Source organism: Ovis aries, chromosome X (genome assembly GCF_016772045.2).
Source record: "Ovis aries strain OAR_USU_Benz2616 breed Rambouillet chromosome X, ARS-UI_Ramb_v3.0, whole genome shotgun sequence".
Taxonomy (NCBI): domain Eukaryota; kingdom Metazoa; phylum Chordata; class Mammalia; order Artiodactyla; family Bovidae; genus Ovis; species Ovis aries.
In genome coordinates, this window is record NC_056080.1 from 71,612,211 (window position 1) to 71,632,483 (window position 20,273).

The 20,273-nt window shown below is 36.6% G+C and overlaps 1 protein-coding gene across 7 annotated transcripts in view; it reads right to left on the reverse strand.

Moving 5' to 3' along the window:
* BRWD3 (bromodomain and WD repeat domain containing 3) overlaps nucleotides 1–20,273 on the reverse strand; it is a 163,616-nt gene that overhangs the window by 130,655 nt on the left and 12,688 nt on the right. For 5 of the 7 annotated variants that reach the window (XR_009598745.1, XM_042242418.2, XM_004022220.5 and 2 more), the window contains exons 5-6: nucleotides 19,351–19,501; nucleotides 17,601–17,699 (exon numbers count right to left, since the gene is read on the reverse strand). Coding sequence is in view for 5 of the 7 variants with exons in the window: in XM_042242418.2 (XP_042098352.1) it covers nucleotides 17,601–17,699; nucleotides 19,351–19,501 (250 nt within the window). In the remaining 2 variants the exon portion in view is untranslated. Of the gene's footprint in view, nucleotides 1–14,629; nucleotides 15,155–17,600; nucleotides 17,702–19,350; nucleotides 19,502–20,273 lie in introns of those variants that run through there. The other 2 variants (XM_060407425.1, XM_042242416.1) reach the window with 2 other exon arrangements.

Consider the following 20,273-nt stretch of genomic DNA (forward strand, 5'->3'; position numbering starts at 1 on the left):
ATGATAGCTGCCTCTTCAGTTAGTGCTTTATGTTTAAACATACCAGCAATACTTATCTCCCACCAAATAAAAGATATTGATGATCAAAGCAGTGAACTCATCTCCTTGTTTGTTTGGGTACCAAGTGACTATTCAGTACAAAATGGTAAACAATGAGAACATGTGTCGGATGGGCAAGGAGAGCAGGGGTACGGATATATACATCAGTAATCCTATGGGGAAAATCAAAGAGCCAGGCATGTAGCTCAACAGGTTTTGGCACAATGGGTTCTGCTAATTCCCCCTATTTTGGCAGAATGATGGAGTAAAAAGGTAACACAGTATTGAGAAAAGAAAAAGTGGCCTATCTTCTTCCTTACCTATAAAATCTATAAGCATAATACCACCTATCTTGAAAATTAAGTGAAGTGAATTTTGTAGCACATCTACATTGTATGTTTAACATATTTAACCCCATGATTACTATTAATATCCCCTTTTTAAGACATGGAAGCTGAGGCATAAAGGGGTTAAACAACTTCTCCCAGGTCCCAAGCTAGTAAGCAATACAGGCAAGATTCAGTCTGATCTCAGAGGCTGATCTCTTAACCAATATTCTGTAATAGCTCTTCTGAAGAAAAGAAAAAACTTTTTAAAATTAGCATTTGACCCAATAGGTAAAGTTTGCTACAATGACTATAATAGGTTTCACCACAAACCTTAACTTCTAGCCCAAACCAACTCAGAACATAATCAGTTCAGTTCAGTTGCTCAGTCGTGTCCAACTCTTTGTGACCCCATGAATCGCAGCACACCAGGCCTCCCTGTCCATCACCAACTCCTGGAGTTCACTCAAACTCACGTCCATCATGTCAGTGATGCCATCCAGCCATCTCATCCTCTGTTGTCCCCTTCTCCTCCTGCCCCCAATCCCTCCCAGCATCAGAGTCTTTTCCAATGAGTCAACTCTTCACATGAGGTGGCCAAAGTACTGGAGTTTCAGCTTTACCATCATTCCTTCCAATGAACATCCAGGACTGATCTCCTTTAGAATGGACTGGTTGGATCTCCTTGCAGTCCTAGGGACTCTCAAGAGTCTTCTCCAACACCACAGTTCAAAAGCATCAATTCTTTGGCACTCAGCTTTCTTCACAGTCCAACTCTCACATCCACACATGACCACTGGAAAAACCATAGCCTTGACTAGGGGCTCAATAAAGGACAGAAATGGTATGGACCTAACAGAAGCAGAAGATATTAAGAAGAGGTGGCAAGAATATACAGAAGAACTGTACAAACAAGATCTTCACAACAAAGATAATCATGACGGTATGCTCACTCACCTAGAGCCAGACATCCTGGAATGTGAAGTCAAGTGGGCCTTAGAAAGCATCACTACAAACAAAGCTAGTGGAGGTGATGGAATTTCAGTTGAGCTATTTCAAAGCCTGAAAGATGATGCTGTGAAAGTGCTGCACTCAATATGCCAGCAAATTTGGAAAACTCAGCAGTGGCCACAGGACTGGGAAAGGTCCGTTTTCATTCCAATCCAAAAGAAAGGCAATGCCAAAGAATGCTCAAACTACCACACAATTGTACTCATCTCACACACTAGTAAAGTAATGCTTAAAATTCTCCAAGCCAGGCTTCAGTAATTTATGAACCGTGAACTTCCAGATGTTCAAGCTGGTTTTAGAAAAGGCAGAGAAACCAGAGATCAAATTGCCAACATCTGCTGGATCATGGAAAAAGCAAGAGAGTTTCAGAAAAACATCCTTTTCTGCTTTATCGACTATGCCAAAGCCTTTGACTGTGTGGATCACAATAAACTGTGGAAAATTCTGAAAGAGATGGGAATACTAGACCACCTGACCTGCCTCTTGAGAAACCTATATGCAAGTCAGGAAGCAACAGTTAGAACTGAACATGGAGCAACAGACTGGTTCTAAATAGGAAAAGGAGTACGTCAAGGCTGTATACTGTCACCCTGCTTATTCAACTTATATGCAGAGTACAGAACATAATAAAATCTGCCAAATCACCCAATCCCAAAACTATAGTATAAGAAAGCAAGATAGAATATGTTTAAAAAGACATTGAAAACTCCTAGAAATAGATGGACTCAGCAAGGTCATAGGAAGAAGATACACATACACAAATCAAATGCATTTCTACACACTAATAATGAATATGCAGAAACCAAAATTAAAAATACAATACCATTTTTGATCACTCAAAAAATCCTTAGATATATACTTAACATGTACAATATCTGTATGCTGTAATTAGAAAATTCTGATAAAAGAAATCAAAGGACACCTCAATAGAGACATACCATGTTCATGGATTGGAAGTTTCCACAAAGTAAACATCAATTCCCTCAAAATGATCTTACTGCAATTAAGTAAGCTCTTACTGCAATTCCTTTCCAAAGGCTCCCTGCAATTCCTTTCCAAAGGCTTTTACAGACATTAATATCCTTGTCCTAAAATTTATATGGAATGGCACTGGCTGGCCCTAGAAGGCCCTAACATGCTGAAAACACTCTCAAAAAATAATAAAGTGGGCGGGATTACTCTTTCCAATATTAAGGCTTACTATGTAACTATAGTAATTAAAACAATACAGTACTGGCAAAGAATTAAATACATAGGTCAATGGAACAGAATAGAGGACCAATAAGTAGATTCACACAAATATTTTTAACTGATGTTTTAAAAAAGTACTAATCAGATGCAATGGAAGAGGATATAGTTTTAAATAAATGGTACTGGAGCAACTAGACATCTATTGATTTAAAAAAAATTAACTTTCACCTCAACTTCAAACCTAAACTTCTCCAAGTTTTCCAACCCAGCACCTTTGCTTATGCTATTCCCTTAGTCTTATACCAAACTTCAGCCATTTCAGCTTGTCAAGATCCTTATCCTTGGAGGCACAACCTAAAACCATTCTCTTTCATGAAATATATTTTCAATCACTTCAACCAAAAGTAAACTCTCCAGCTTCAGTTATCATAGTCCTAGTATTAGTTATTTGTGTACATCTCTGATCTAAGATTAATTACCAGCACTTTAAGGACAGAGATTAACGTCTACTCAGCTCAGTCCCTTGGAAGCAAAAAATACTCAAATATTTGTTTAATTAATCCAGTCCCATCTTTCCCAAAATATCCAACCATAATTCACACTACTCAAAGGTATAAATTTTCCATTTAAAATCAGACAAGCCTTTTTTTCTGTCCTATGCGGATACACTCTCACCTGGAATGTTCCTCTCTTTCAGTTATAATTTATTCTTCAAAGTTCATTTCAAAGATCAGTTATTCCTTAATGTCTTTCCTTATTTCCCTTAATCAGTTCCATCTCTTCTTCCTTAATGTTCATTATTGTATTTCCCTTAAATCAGTTAGTCTGTGTCTGCTTTAGACTGAACTTTTGTGACAGTCCCTTAGACAGCAAAAAGATCAAACCAGTCAATCCTAAAGGAAATCAATCCCAAATATTCATTGGAAGGACTGATACTGAAGCTGAAATTCCAATATTTTGGCCACCTGATGTGAAGAGCCAATTCAATGGAAAAGAGCCTGATGCTGGGAAAGACTGAGGACAGGAGGAGAAGGAGGTGACAGAGGATGAGATGGTTGGATGGCATCCCCAACTCAATGGGCATGAGTTTGAGCAAACTCCAGGAGACAGTGAAGGACAGAGAAGCCTGGTGTGCTGCAGTTCATGGAGTCACAAAGAGTCGGACATGACTTAGTGACTGAACAATGGATGTGGAACCTCCAGGGAACTAAATTAGTGGCCTTATAAAAGAAGCCTAAGAAAGTTCCCTTGCTCCCTCCTCCATGTGAGGTATCTATGAACCAGAAAACTAGTCCTAATCAGACACTAAATCTGCTAGAGCCTAATTTTAGACTTTTCAAACTCCAGAACAGTCAGAAATAAAAGTTGTTTATAAATACTTTTGTTTATGCTATTTTGTTTCAGAGAAGGCAATGGCAACCCACTCCAGTACTCTTGCCTGGAAAATCCCATGGACGAAGGAGTCTGGTAGGCTGAAGTCCATGGGGTCGCTAAGAGTCGGGCTCGACTGAGCAACTTCACTTTCACTTTTCACTTTCATGCACTGGAGAAGGAAATGGCAACCCACTCCAGTGTTCTTACCTGGAGAATCCCAGGGACAGCAGAGCCTGGTGGGCTGCCATCTATGGGGTCGCACAGAGTAGAACACGACTAAAGCTACTTAGCAGCAGCAGCAGCATACTATTTTGTTATAGCAGTCTAAACGGACTGAGACAATGCCTTGTACTATAATCATACTCCAGCATCTGTCTAAACTTTCCCAAAGATTCAAATCCTTGAAAGCAAGTGCTGCCCTGAACACTTAGAAAAGGTTTTGTATCAATTTGGTGTTCAAGTGTTTGCTGAATTGAATAAAAATTATTTCTAGTGTTAAACCTTCTAAACCATTGAGAATATAAATTTAATAGCAAATTTTATAAGGAATATTGATCAAATCTATAATCCTCTTATTATGACTTCCAAAATATCATTTCTGATTCTCCCCCTGCCTCTCTAAACCTTGTCTTTTTACTTTCTTATATTGTTTTTTTCTACTCCAACTCACTCTTGATGAAATGCTTACAGTTCATTCAAATTTTATCCTGGGCTTTCTTCTCTGTTTTCATGCTGTCCCTGCAATCTTACCTACTCACATACTAATTACTGTGAAATCTTTACCTAGAACATTATCTTTCACCTTAGCTCCAGGACCACATTTTCTACCTAATAGACATCCTTCCCCTCTACCTAAAGGTGTACCACAGATGGCGAGTTCCCAAATCAAGTTCACTATTCTTTCATTTAAAGTTATCTATATTCTCCTCCTTAATTTTGTTACTGATATATTTTTTTACTCTTCTCCTTTATGCCCATATCCAATCAAACTGTATTATTCATCTCACCTCAAAAATTTTGCTTGAATCAATTTGTTAATGTTAATTTCTATTGCTATTGCCCTCACACTCATCATCTTCTGTCTACATCTATACTAACAGCCTTCTCTGATTTTCCAGCCTGCCTCCTCCAGTCTCTCTCTTCTCCAATTTACCCTATACTCTGTTTCTGTCACCTGAGTTATCTTTTCAAAATAAAAAATTCAATCATATAATTTTCCCATTCAAAAGTATCCAATATTTCCTCAGTACCTATAAGATAAAATCTAAATTCATAATTTTAGAACAGGGGTTGGCAAACTAGAGTCAGTAGGCCAAATTCAGCCCACCACCATGCTCATTCATTTACATATTATCTAGAGCTGTTTTTACACTACCACAGAGTCAAGTAATTTTATATGAGCCAGAAAGCGAAAAAATTAGACTATCTAGCCCTTTTATCCAAAAATTTTGCTGACTCCTGACATGGACAGTTCAGAATATTTGAGTCCTAATCTCACTTTGGCTCACCAGATGGCTTAGTGGTAAAGAATCTGCCTGTCAAGCAGGAGATGCAGGTTCAATCCCTGGGTCAGAAAGATCCTCTAGAGAAGGAAATGGCAACCCACTCCAGTATTCTTGCCTGGGAAATCCCAGGGACAGAGGAGACTGGCAGGTTACAGTCCATGGGGTCGCAAAAAAGTCAAACACAATTTACTGACTAAACAACAACAAACATCCCTTTCCAGTTTCACCTCCCACCACAAACTCTAAGCTCTTACAAAGGGTTCTATTATGGCAACTAGGAAATATATATTACTTACTTGGCTGAGACTTTTGTGTAAAGGGCACTGGATTTGAAGACAAAGAACAGATTCTGAAACTTAAGTTTAGATACTAAAAAAACACCCCACTACAGCTGCACGTGAGCTAGATATTCTTTCTGTGATGATAACCTGAATACTAGATCTTCAATCTTTGAGTCATTATTATCATTATCAACATTATTATCAGCATCTGTGACCCAATATCATGGGTTTCCCCAGTGACTCAGTGGTAAAGAATCCACCTGCCAATGCAGGGGTTCAATTCCCGGGTCAGGAAGATCCCATGGAGTCAGAAATGGCAACCCACTCTAGTACCCTTGCCTGCAAAATTCCATAGGCAGAGGAACCTGGTGGGTTGCGGTCTATGGGGTTACAAAGGATTGGACAGAACTAAGCAACTGAGCCTGGAGAAGGAAATGGCAACCCACTCTCAGTATTCTTGCCTGGAGAAATCCCAGAGACAAAGGAACTTGGTGGGCTGCTGTCTATGGGGTCGTGCAGAGTCGGACATGACTGAAGCGACTTAGCAGCAGCAGCAGCAAACAACTGGGCACACACACATGACCCAAACTCTTAATTACATGTTATATTTGCATAACATTTTAAAGCTTATAAAGTAATTCTACAGACATCTCATTTGAGTTCACAGTAATTCTGTGAGATGTGAAGGCAAGCATTTTTTTCAGTCCATAAAGGAGGAAATTAAAGCCCAAAGGAACTGTGTCTCGCCTAACATCAATACATGGCAGACCCTTGGTTCAATCCAGGTCTCTTGATTCTAGTTCAATAGTCTTCTTACACTTCAATGCTGTTTATTTAATGACATTATAGGAAATACAACCTAATATAATCCTGAAATAGGAAATAATTTTAACATCAAAAATTCTATATTATATTCTTCAATATTCCCTCTACCTGCAAGACACTGAACAAAATCAGCAGGGATTCTGGTATCTATTAAATTGGGTTTTACTGGAAAGTTTACCAAGATCCAAAGAGTATTCTGAAATGGCCACATCAGAGTTGTTAGACCACTCTTCTACTCCACTCATGCTCTATTTACATTGGAGAAAAATCTGTTTTAAAATTATTTTACATTGGCATGGAACACTGAACTGGTGTTAGAAAATATTTCTAGGCTAAACAAAGGATTGTCGATTCAACAAACAAGAACATCCAGAAAAGCCTTTGTTGCTCGCTCAGTCATGTCCAACTCTTTGCGACCTCATGGACTGTAGCCTGCCAGATTCCTCTGTCCATGTAATTCTCCAGGCAAGAATACTGGAGTGGGTTGTCATTCCCTTCTCCAGGAGATCTTCCCAATCCAGGGATCAAACCCAGGTTTCCTGCATTGTAAGCAGATTCTTTACTATCTAAGCCACTATGAGAAACCCTTAAACAAAATAACAAATTGTATGCTGACCATGTGTTTCTAAAAGACTTATAAGAACAAGTGTTGAAAGAATCAAAATTTCTTTGGGCATGAAAGAGTAAACTATCAGCTAGGGCTGAAAAAGAAAAAAACAGCTCTGCAATTAATCAGGCTGTGAAGACAGACACAGATAAAGCCAGCTGCAAAGTTAACAGGAAACACTGTTCCTCCCAAGGTCATGCAGCAGTTGTAAACTATCATAATGACCCCTTCTTTGGGTGATTACTACTTTCTTACCAATGATGCCCCCATCCTAACTTTGGTATTTTCATTTCTTACTGGAACAAGATACCCAATTCTTATACTTCCCTGTTTCATGACAGCACCCAACCCCTAGTTAATCCCCACTTCTTTCAATTTGCCTCAGAAGCAGCCACCAATCCAGAACTAATCCTGGCTTCCTTCAGATTGACCTCAGAATTCTTCTGTGGTAAGCCAAAATTCACAAGACACTTCCCTCCTCCCTCTTGTCCAAAGGCCTTCCATGGTCCCTCAGGAGTACACTCCCTCCCTATGAGTCAATAAATCTGATTTTGTCAGACTACAGGCTTGTTCCTGGTGGTCTCCATCTAATGAGACCTTAACAAGGTAAGTTATTTTGAATTACCCTACATATTCAGCAGTTTAGTACTGACAAAAGCCCTCTCCACTCCAAAACAAAAAAATTCATGAACCTAAACCTGAAAATCATTAAGCACAAGAAACTTCACTTCCAATAAAGTGAACAACACACTGAATTCTACTCCTTATATCACAGGAAATATCAGTGGTGCTAAGAGATAATAATGTTTAACCAAAACCAGGTAACTACTCTGTGCGACGCTATGGACTGTAGCCTGTCAGGCTCCTCTGTCCATGGGCTTCTCCAGGCAACAACACTGGTGTGAGGTGCCATGTTCTCCTCCAGGATCTTCCCAACCCAGGAATCAAACCCATGTCTCATACATCTCCTGCATTGGCAGGCAGATCCTTTACCACGAGGGCCACCTGGGAAGCCTGGTAACTACTATATCTCCTGGAAAAAAACACTGTATCTTCAACTTGGCATTAAGTTCGAGGTAGCAGACTCTAATATGTTGTCCTGCTTATTTAACTTATATGCAGAGTACATCATGAGAAACGCTGGGCTGGAAGAAGCACAAGCTGGAATCAAGATTGCCAGGAGAAATATCAATAACCTCAGATATGCAGATGACACCACCCTTATGGCAGAAAGTGAAGAGGAACTAAAAAGCCTCTTGATGAAAGTGAAAGAGGAGAGTGAAAAAGTTGGCTTAAAGCTCAACAGTCAGAAAACTAAGATCATGGCATCCGCTCCCATCACTTCATGGGAAATAGATGTGGAAACAGTGTCAGACTTTATTTTGGGGGGCTCCAAAATCACTGCAGATGGTGATTGCAGCCATGAAATTAAAAGACGCTTATTCCTTGGAAGGAAAGTTATGACCAACTTAGATAGCATATTCAAAAGCAGAGACATTTCTTTGCCAACAAAGGCCCATCTAGTCAAGGCTATGGTTTTTCCAGGGGTCATGTATGGATGTGAGAGTTGGACTGTGAAGAAATCTGAGCACCGAAGAACTGATGCTTTTGAACTGTGGTGTTGGAGAAGACTCTTGAGAGTCCCTTGGACTGCAAGGAGATCCAAGCAGTCCATTCTGAAGGAGATCAGTCCTGGGTGTTCTTTGGAAGGACTGATGCTAAAGCTGAAACTCCAATACTTTGGCCACCTCATGCGAAGAGTTGACTCATTGGAAAAGACTCTGATGCTGGGAGGGACTGGGGGGCAGGAGAAGAGGGGACAACAGAAGATGAGATGGCTGGATGGCATCACCGACTCGATGGACATGAGTTTGGGTGAACTCCGGGAGTTGGTGATGGACAGGGAGGCCTGGCGTGCTGCTATTCATGGGTTCGCAAAGAGTCGGACACGACTGAGCGACTGAACTGAACTGAATATGATGCCCATAGCATCAAGAAGAAATGTTTTAAAATCCAGTAAAACAACTCCGTAACAGTAAAGCAAAGTTGTGACCTTCTAGGAAATAGTAGCTATACATCTCCCTCAAAGACAAACCTCAGGAACGTGGGGGTAGGGTAGAAGATGAAACAGAGAGAAGCCTGCTTTCAGCAAAAGCTTAAGACAATCAAAACAGTAAAAGGCTCAGCTAGTAACTGCTAACCAAATAAAAGACTTAAGGCTTTATACACACAAGGTAGAAAAGATTATTGTTCACAGATCAGGCTCCTTATACTATACCCATCAACAACATCTTCAAATACAGTTTTTCAGAAAACAAGCCTTATTTAAAGAGGGCTAAAATATTCTTGGATTAGTCTTTTCTCTTTTACCAAAAAAGTCACATGATTAACATTTATAGTTATATATTTTAATTTTAATTAGAAAATAGAATAATAGCATATATACCACTTTCTGATTGGTTAAAATGTAGTTCAACATATCAATCAGCTCCTATAAACAGAGAGGACTATAACAAACCAAGGAAATACTCTGTCAAAAACATCAGACTTCCCTGGTTGTACAATGGATAAGAATCCACCTGCCAGTGCAGGTGACATGGGTTTGATCTCAGGACCAGGAAGGAAGATCCCACATGCCACGGAACAACTGTACCAAAACTACTAAGCCCACAAAACTCTAGAGCCCGTGAACCACCCAAGTGCCATAGCTACTGAAGTCTGTGCTCTCTAGGGACCTGAGAGCTGCAACCACTGAAGCCCATGTGCTTACAGCCTGTCTTTCACAACAAGAGAAGCCACTGCAATGAAAAGTCTGTGCACTACAATGAAGAGTAGCCCCCACTCCTTGCAACTAGAGAAAGCCACACACAGCAACAGAGACCCAGCACAATCAAAACAGATAAATAATTTTAAAATGTATACATAAAAAAAGAACATTGGAAATTGACTCATGAAATTCAGTGTCAACTCAAGATTTAAAATGACTAGTAGTGTTTTCTGTGTGAAGCTTGGTTTGGGACTTCCCAAAATAGCTCTGCATGCATGAGTGCCTGCTAAGTCACTTCAGTAGAGTCCAACTCTTTTGTGACCCTATAGACTGTAGCCTCTCAGGCTCCTCTGTCCATGGAATTCTCCAGGCAAGAACACTGAAGTTGGTTGCATGACCTCCTCTAGAGTATCTTCCCAACCCAAAGATCTCTAATTCATGCCTCTTAGGTCTCCTGCATTGGCTGGTGGGTTCTTTACCACTAGAACCAACTGGGAAGCAAATTAACATAAAGTCTCAAAAGAAGCCAGGAAAAAAAAAAAAGAAAGAAAAATGAATTTTAATAAAATCTGAAAACTGTAGTAGAAGCACAACAGAACTATTTCTTTCATGGATTTGTTGCTACTATGAATCAAATTAGGTCTCTGAAACCTTAATCACATACAGTAACAGCTTTACAGTCTTTAAGGCTGATGCCATTCCCACCCCCTTAACACCCATCCACAGTACAATTTAAATAAAACTAGTAAGTCCTAAGGCTATTGGTATTCATGGTCATTGAATGTCTTATTGCTAGATAATATTAAGATATGGCAAAGAAACAGTATTTCTAATTCCATTCAGCCTTTCTGCAAAGTTCTAAATCTTCATTTTACTATATTCTTCTAAACCATTTCATTTGATTTGGTTATTATACACAGACGTTTTAGACTGCCTTTTCTTCCAACTAAACGAGTCTATAACTGTTTCCAACTTCCCTTTGTGAACTATAAATATAAAATTCTATTTCTATAAAGTACTGAGTAAAATGTATATAACAAGTACTAAAAGACCCTTTTAGAATACTTTGATGTATGTTGAAAGAAAATGCTAAAGAAATGACAAAGAATGATAAGGAAAGGAAAAAACTGTCCATAACAAAATTAAACAGAAACTCTTTTTTCATTATACTTTACATGATCATACTAAGACAATAAAATCTATTTTCCTTCAAATAAAATAAATAAAATTATTTGCCCTAATATTAATACAACATTGATTCTAGAAATGGATACGAGGGGCTAGAAACTCACACAAGCTATAAAAAACCATAAAAATGCCTTTAAAAGGGATGCTTCCATTTCCATGTAACAGCAATTATAGCACTTCCATTCATTTAACATTTAGCGAGGACTCATAATGTAGAACATACAAAAAGACTGAGTTTATATTCCACTTCTAATCACTTGCAGGTGTGACAAGAATCCCTTGCTCCTCTCCAGATATTAAAAAAAGGTAATAACTTTAGAAGCAACTTGCTTCCTGGACAATTATCAAGCACAAAAAGGAGGAAGGTGAAGTGGGAGAAGCAAGCAACAAACAGCAAGGCTTAGCCGAAGAGTGATCCATGGGCAAGAGACAAAAACTACATAAAATCAGAGGAAGGATGAGAAATATTTCTGGCAGAAACCCTGTCACCTCAGCCAAATAAGGCATAAATTAGACTCCTTTCTTTCAATTTCTATTTACATATTAAGACAAGGCAGATTTCCCACCTCCAAGTGAATTCTGGCTTTAAGTGTGACATATAACCATACAATGGCCAATAAGTCAAGAGCCAATCAATGCTAAATGGAAGCTTATGAAAACAAATAAATATTAATTTGTCTATAGAGTTAATGTAAGTCTCCTGAGCTGTGCAAGGTATAAATTACAGGCCTACTATGCAAATTATAGGACACTGCTATATGTCAACTGTACCAAAGATAAAAGGGGTAAAACAAGAAAAGGTTTAGAGTGTTACTGCATCATACTCTTCACTCAGTTTAGAAATACAAGAATGTACATTTGTTCCTTGGGTGTTACATTAAGCCACAAACTAAAATGAACAAGCTATCTTGCTGCCATTTCTATAATTTTATGAAAACTGTTCAGAATGTGATAATTAGGACAATTTCTGAAATCTTTACCATGATGGGTAATAACTATAATACTAGTTCTTCCAAATATCCATTTTGAACAGACATGAAACAGATTTTTAAAATCATTTCTGTACTGAAAAACTAGCTCATAGCAGATTTGTGTTGGTGTGAAATTATATTTTCAAATTTTAGTGTGACTACTACAGTTTCCAAGAAAACTACTAATTTTTAAAAGGATAAAGAAGCAAAAATACGTAGTGACTAGAGTACAAGATCTCAAACAATACTACAAACATTAATTACATATGCCCCAAGATTTCTTTGAGTGGCATTACGTATTAATACTGTTTTGAACAAAAAAGGACTCACAGACATAGGAAACTTATGAATACTTAAAGGGATAGTGGACAGGAAGGGAGAAAAATTAGGAGATTGGGATTAACCTATATATACTGCTATTTATAAAATAGATTAAATAAGGACATACTATATAGCATAGGGAACTATATTCAGTATCTTAACCTATAATGGAAAAGAATCTGAGAAGTAGATAAATATACATATAACTGAATCACTTTGCTACACACCTGAAACTAACACAACATTATAAATTAACTATACTTAAATTTTTTAAAAAAAGGTTAAAAAAGATTAAGACAGAGACTTAATATGAAAAAAATACTATTTTTAATTCAGTTCAAGTTTCTTCCTCTGATTTAATTTGATACAAAGCAAAATCAACTTGATTAGTTGAAGCATACAGCTAATGAGGTAGAATGACTGGAGCTTAGACCTATAATAATGTAAATACAGGCACTGTCCCTGCCCTAAAGGAATTTGGAAATTTACTTCTGGTACACTTAAGTCACATACATTTAAAGTACTACAGTTGTTAGCCTGAAGAGTATGTGGGAAGTAGCTCCCAAATTTCATTCCATGCTCCCTCCCCTCCATTTCATTAAATTACTAAATATTGTTGCTAACTGCACAGAAGATGGAAACATTTGAATACATAATCCAATATAGTAGAGAGTCCAGATAAGGTCAAAATTTCTTGGATTTGGCCAAAGACAACTGTAAAACTCTGACTGGAAAAAAAAGCGGCACAATGTGATTTTTAAAGTGAATTAGTAAATTCATAATAGGAAAAGTTAAAAGTCAGCTTCTAAGTATAAAAATTGGAAACACTCCAGGTTAAGTATGTAGAGTGAATATTAGTCATAGATTATTAACAAATTATGCACCTATCCAAAGGCTGCTTACTGGTTCCCACATAGGTCTAGATACGCACTGTCCATTAGCTATATGTGCTTACAGAACGTCAAATTACTTAAAATTTCACAAAATTAAAAACTTAGGGGCTTTCCTGGTGGTACAGTGGTAAAAAAAATTCTCCTTCTAATGCAGGGGACACTGGTTCTATACCTGGTCCAGGAAGATCCCACATGCTGCGGAGCAACTAAGCCCATGTGCTATAACTACTGAGCTTGTGCTCTACAACAAGAGAAGCCACTGCAATGAGAAGGCTGCACATTGCAAATAGAGAAAAGCCCGCCAAAAAAATAACTAAAATTAAAAAGAAAAACTTAGACCTCAGATGCAATAGCCACATGTGACTAGTGGCTACTGTTTCAGATATCACAGGATAGAACATCTCCATTATCACTGAAAGTTCTATTGTACAGCACTATTCTACATAAAAGGTCAGTTAAAATGAGTGCCAAGAAATGACTAGTAAAATTCTAACATTACTGAGTAAAATTGTAAATGTGGGACATATCTATTTACAATAAAATTTCTAAAGAAAGTTGGAATAGAAGGGAACATTCTCAACCTGATAAAGAACATCTATAATCATACTTAATGGTGAGATTGCCCACTTTCCCTATAAGATCAGCAACAAGGCAAGGACATCCAGTTTCATCACTTCAATTCACCAGTGTACTTCAGGTACTAGCAGTTCAATGCCAAAAAAAAAAAAAAGAAAGAAAGAAAAAAAAAACACTATAAAGCAAACAAGATTAGAAAGGATAAATTAAACCTGTTTTTACTTGCAGACAACATGATCATCCATATAGAGAATCCCAAAGAATCTCAAAAAAATAGAGGCTATTTGATGTAGTTAGTGGAATTGTAGCTTTAGTGATATATATACACACATACTTATATATGTATATTTTCTATTTACTGAAAACTGAAATTTTAAAATATATAATTTAAAATATCAGAAACCCAGGAAGTTCTTAGGGAAAAATTTCATCACAAAACATTGCTGTGAGAAATTTAAAAAGATCTAAATAAATGGAGAATTATACTATGTTCCTGGAGTTGAAGGCTCAATGTTGCTAAGATATTAATTTTCCCAAAATTCATCTATAGATTCAAAGTAATCCCAAACAAAATCTATGTCACTTTTTTTAATAGAAATTGATACTCTAATTCTAAAATTATACCTTGCTAGAACACAGAATGAGATAGCTGCTTTCGAAATAAATTGACAGTGTCTTAAAATTAAACATGCACTTACCATATGATCCAATAATCCACTACCTAGCTATTTACCCAGAAAAATGAAAATAGATGTTCATGCAACAACGTGTACAAGTTTATTTATAGGCCTTTATTTATAACAGCCAAAATACGCAACCCAAATGTCCATCAATTGATGAATGAACAAACAGACTGTAGTATATCCATACAACAGAATACAACTTGGTAAAATGATATGCATGAATCAGAAGAATTCGGTCTAAGCGAAATCAAACAAGCACAATAGGCTACATACTGTATAATTCCATTAAGATGACATTCTAAATTAGGCAAAAGTACAGTGATAGAGATTAGTGGTTTCTAGGTATTGAGGAATAGGGACTGACTCTAAGGAGGCACGATAGAAATTTAAGGAGTGATACAAATGTTCCATATTTGTATTGTGCTAGTGGTGGTTATATAAATGTATACATTTGTCAAAACTCATTGAACTGCACATTTAAAAAGGCAGAACTTGGGAATTCCCTGGTGGTCCAGTGGTTAGGACTCAACTTTCACTGCCAGCCAGGTTCAGTTCCTGGTTGTGGAACTAAGATTCCACAAGCCTCATGGCAGGGACTAAAAGAAAAAAAGGGGAGAACTTTTTTATGTGAATCATACATACACCGTAATGTACTTGACTTAAAAAAATTAAAAAAGTTAATATGGCTAACTCTCAATCTTTTGAGTGCTGTAAGTGTAATCTATTACAAAGTACTGGTAACATCTGTTGGTTCTGGTTTGTTTTTTGGGCTGGGATTGAACCAGGACCTTGGCAGTGACAGCACAAAGTCCTGACCACTGGACTGTCAGGGAACGCCCCATGAAGTGGTTCAGAAATAAACGAAAGACAAGCAGTGTAATGTATGCCAGCCACATACTTCTCTGGGCTATGGATTTTTCTTCTGTAAATAGGGGTTTACAATCCAGTTTCCCAAATTTGTTACCAGGAAACTTTCAGAATGTTACAGGGAGAATGATTTCCACTGTCAAATTACTTAGATAATGTTCTCCCAAAGATAATTCACAATGCATTTTAGTATATGAGCAGTCCTACATGTAGTCATTTTTTCCCATATTTTTTTAAACTCAGTGTTTTTCACATTTACTTGACCAAGATAAGAAATAATATTAATAAAAGATCTTTCTCATGCTAAGATTCTTTTATAAAACCTTTAAGACTTACTTTCATGATTAAGCTTTATTTACATGGGGGAACTATAAAACTGATTTAAAAGTAGCTATGGAAAACTATACCCCACCATGAGAAAACTATTTCACAGGACAAATTTTAAAAGATCTCCTATTCATCTTATTTACTTTCCTAGTCAACTCCCTTGAGTTTTTATCAGGTTCTGAATTCTAAATATGTTGAACTTAAGTATCTTGACTAGTACATACTACATGAAAACATATCATATTTGAACTATCTCTATTCTAATAGCTCCTCCCCAAATAACATGGCGAATTTAAGAATGTGAAAGCATCAATGACAGGGACACTAAAATTCCTAAGCAATTAACATTATGAATAACAAAGTGATTAAATCAATGTAATTAGTGTAAAAAACCAACAAAAGTTCAAATGCATATGTGCAGTATTACAATTTTTTAAAAGAAAAGAAAATAATAAAGAAATATTGAAAACCTAATACTCTAAAGACTGCTCTTCAGGACTTCACATGTGACCACTGAAGGAAGCATAAAGCATATAAACAATATTGACAGTATGGCTAAAACTGTTATATCATCTGAACATAATACATGAATAATAAAAGCTATCTCAATTTATTCAATCAATTAACTATCAATAAAGCTTAAAGGAAAAGTGAACACCAGAAAATTCTGGATAGTGAACAAACTACCCCGGAAAATGAAAAAAAGTGTTAAAAACACCATGTCAAATTAGACCGAACCTAGTAGTCTACTTTTTCTGGTAAAACCCAGGCTATCAAAGAGTACTATTGGCAATATAGATCAAAGAATCCAAAATTACCTTAATAATGCTTATGAATCTTTTATCAATGACTTCATCTAAATATTTTAAAAATTATTTCTAGTCTAAATTTATTTAACCTCTTTGGGTAAATAAATTCTATAAGCTAATTATGTATTCTTATTTTTCAATTTGAATTTAAGGCATACTCTCTAGGCACTAGGCACTAAATAAAGTAATTTAATTTTTCAGAAGACTGAGAAAATAGGAAAAGAGTGGCAGTTACTCATCTATCTGCTTGGTTCTATACAGTCTTTGCAAGAATTAACATTAGTATAAACGGTTTTGTTAGCTAGATCTTCTCAGGAAACACTACTAGCATTTCTTTACAATGTTTTGGCCAGAGATGACCCAGGATAATATGAAAAGGACATATGAATTTCAGTAAACTACATATGGGAAGGGTGATATTTCCTTCTTTTAATAAAGATAAAACTTATTACATCATTATAAGTTTGGCAAGCAAATATAAGAAAAACGTATTTTTATTTCCTTCTAAAATCTGTGTTTATATAGTTCCCTGTAAAATCTTTGAGCTTGGCACAGAAATATGTAAATACACTTCCATATGGCTAAAAACACCTGAAGTATATAAAAAAGGAAATGCTTCTGCTAAGAAGAAAGAAAAAGACAGGAGAGGAGAGAATTGGAAGGGGCAGGGGAGGAAGGGAGAGGCAGAGAGGGGAGAGCGGGAAGGGGGATAGGGAGGGGAAGGGGAGAGGAGAGAAAAAGGAGGCGTCTTAAGAGGGAGGGGAGGGAGGGGGAGAGGAGGGAAAAAAGAAGGGAGGATGATGGGGGGAGCGGAAGAAAGAAAATGAATTTTTAAAAGTCACCTTTCACAAAACTATGATTATATTTGCTTTAAGTAAAAATGCTTTAAAAAAATTCTGGACCAACCATGAAACACCTCAAAATGTAAGCAGTTCATTTACATTTCAAATTTAATTCTGGTACCTATTTTTGGCTTTATAATGAGTTCAGGAAGGAACAAATCAAGACTGTGTTTATAACTCACATGGACATTACTCACCCACATTTGGAGGTTTCACATAATTTACAGGTAGTTCTGGAGGTCTGCCTCTATGTAGAGCTGCAAAAGCAGAGCCATTCCATAGTGTACTCTTACAGTCTATACAGAAAGATTCAAACATTAGTCAAGGCATAGAATATTTTTTAAACTGCACCTCAGAGGCAAATGTCTATTTTCAATTTCATTACTATTAAAACCACAATAAGAAAATAACATATATATGTTTAAACATGCTATAATCTATATTATGACAGGTAAACAAACACCAATGCCTTCATGTTATCATCAGGATATTTTATTTTTTGTGCTGATCTAGAATCAAAGCTCTTATTATACATATATTTGAATCTTCTGTAAATGTCATTGATTAATAAGGTTTTAGTTTATATTGGTCTCCTTCTGGATCTTTAGGCTTACACATGTCTACTCATATAAAACTGTATAAGCAAGGAAATGAATACAGCACAAGTATGCCAGGTAAAGTTCAGAAATTTATACTCTGTATATGCTCATGTTATGGAGTGACTGCCAGTACTGTAATAGGTAACAACACTACGTATCAGATGAAAACTGAGTAAAAATAGTTGTGTTTTTGTCTTTAATGTTTATGTCAAAATTCAAGCAAATATGAAATATTCCTAATAATTCAACTTTGAAACAAAAGTATTCTACTAATCTCCCAAAAGATGTCAAGCTAACTGAATTGAAGAATTTCCTTAAATTATAAAATGAGATAATAAAAAACTGGTATCATTTATGCAACCATTTATTTATCTTTGTGAATTAGGATTTTTAAAAACATTTGCTAAAAAAGCAAAACAGAAATAAACTGGTTGCTAAATAGACCTGAAATATTTGATTCACTAAGGCATCCTTAACATCTAATTACACATTTTTATGTTCAGAAAATTCTATCTATATAATTTACATACTGGGGTTCCATGTAAAACTTTGGGGAGGACTTCCCTGGTAGTCCAGTGGTTAAGAATCCATCTGCCAATGCAGGGGACACAGATTCAATCCCTGATCCAGGAAGATTCCACATGCCATAGGGCAACTAAGCCTGTGTACCACAACTACTGAGCTCACATGCCACAGCTACTGAAGTCCTAGAGCCTAGAGCCTGTGCTCCCCAACAAGAGAAGCCACTGTAATAAGAAGCCCAAGCACCAAAACTAAAGAGGAGCCCCTGTTCACTGCAACTAGAGAAAGTCTGCACACAGCAACAAAGACCCAGTGCAGCCATAAATCAATTTATAAATTAAAAAAACAACTTTGGGGAAAATCTGTAAAAGATTGAAAAACACTGGAGTAGAGAAACTTATTGAAAAATAATGGATTGATACTTTTGTTTAAATATCTTTAAATATAAACATCTTGACAGATCATAAATTTACCTGTTATGAAATACTCCTTGTGATTAGAATATCAGGAGTCAAAGATTAAGAACATCAAAATGTAATGAAAGAATATTTTATACATTGATACTGTACTAATCAGAGCAGCGATCTTTTGAGATTTCTATTCCACAGGATTACAAAGAGATTTTCTATTCTTTACCTCTACAGTATTCACTGTTTTACAGAAAAGGGCTCCATTTAGGCCTCTAGAAATTTACTTGTACACTAGGAAAATAAAAACAAGATTGGCAAGATAAGAAACACTAGAATAAAATTAGTATTTAGAAAAGCCTGGGTACATTTCATTCACATAAAAATATTCCTTTCTCTAAAAACTATAAAAATCTTACCTTTGGCATCCCTTAACAGAGACTGCCGACCAACACCGAGTAATGTCTGTACCCCAGGAACACTCTGAGGGATCTCCTTATCTAGTAAGGGACCAATCCGCTCACAAATTTTAAGGAGGTAGTCTGGAGGAATGTGTGCATTGGCTGCCACCTAAAAAGCATAAATAAAATACAGGAAAACAAATTTGTTTTAAAAACATTACCAACCTGCTCCAACGTGGAACAAACTCAGCCATTAAAAAGAATTCACTTGAATCAGTTCTAATGAGGTGGATGAAACTGGAGCCTATTATACAGAGTGAAGTAAGCCAGAAAGAAAAATACCAATATGGTATACTAACACATATATATGGAATTTAGAAAGATGGTAACGATAACCCTGTATGCGAGACAGCAAAAGAGACACAGATGTATAGAACAGGCTTTTGGACTCTGCGGGAGAGGGAGAGGATGGGATGATTTGGGAGAATGGCACTGAAACACGTATAACATCATATATGAAATGAATCGCCAGTCCAGGTTCGATGCATGATACTGGATGCTTGAGGCTGGTGCACTGGGATGACCCAGAGGGATGGTACAGGGGGTGGGGGTGGGGAAGGAGGGAGGGGGGTTCAGGATGGGGAACACGTGTATACCTGTGGCGGATTCATGTTGATGTATGGCAAAACCAATACAGTATTATAAAGTAATTAACCTCCAATTAAAATAAATAAATTTATATTTAAAAATAAATAAATAAAGTACACAACAAGGAAAATAACATTTTAAATATTTAATACTTCAACCAAATTTAGGAAACAGCCACAAAGAATTAAGCACCATTTAAGCAAATATTAACATGTAAATGACAAGGCAGTTTAACTTACTTTTACATGTTTTGATTAAATCATTTGCTTAGCTGTTAATCTTATACAAAAAAG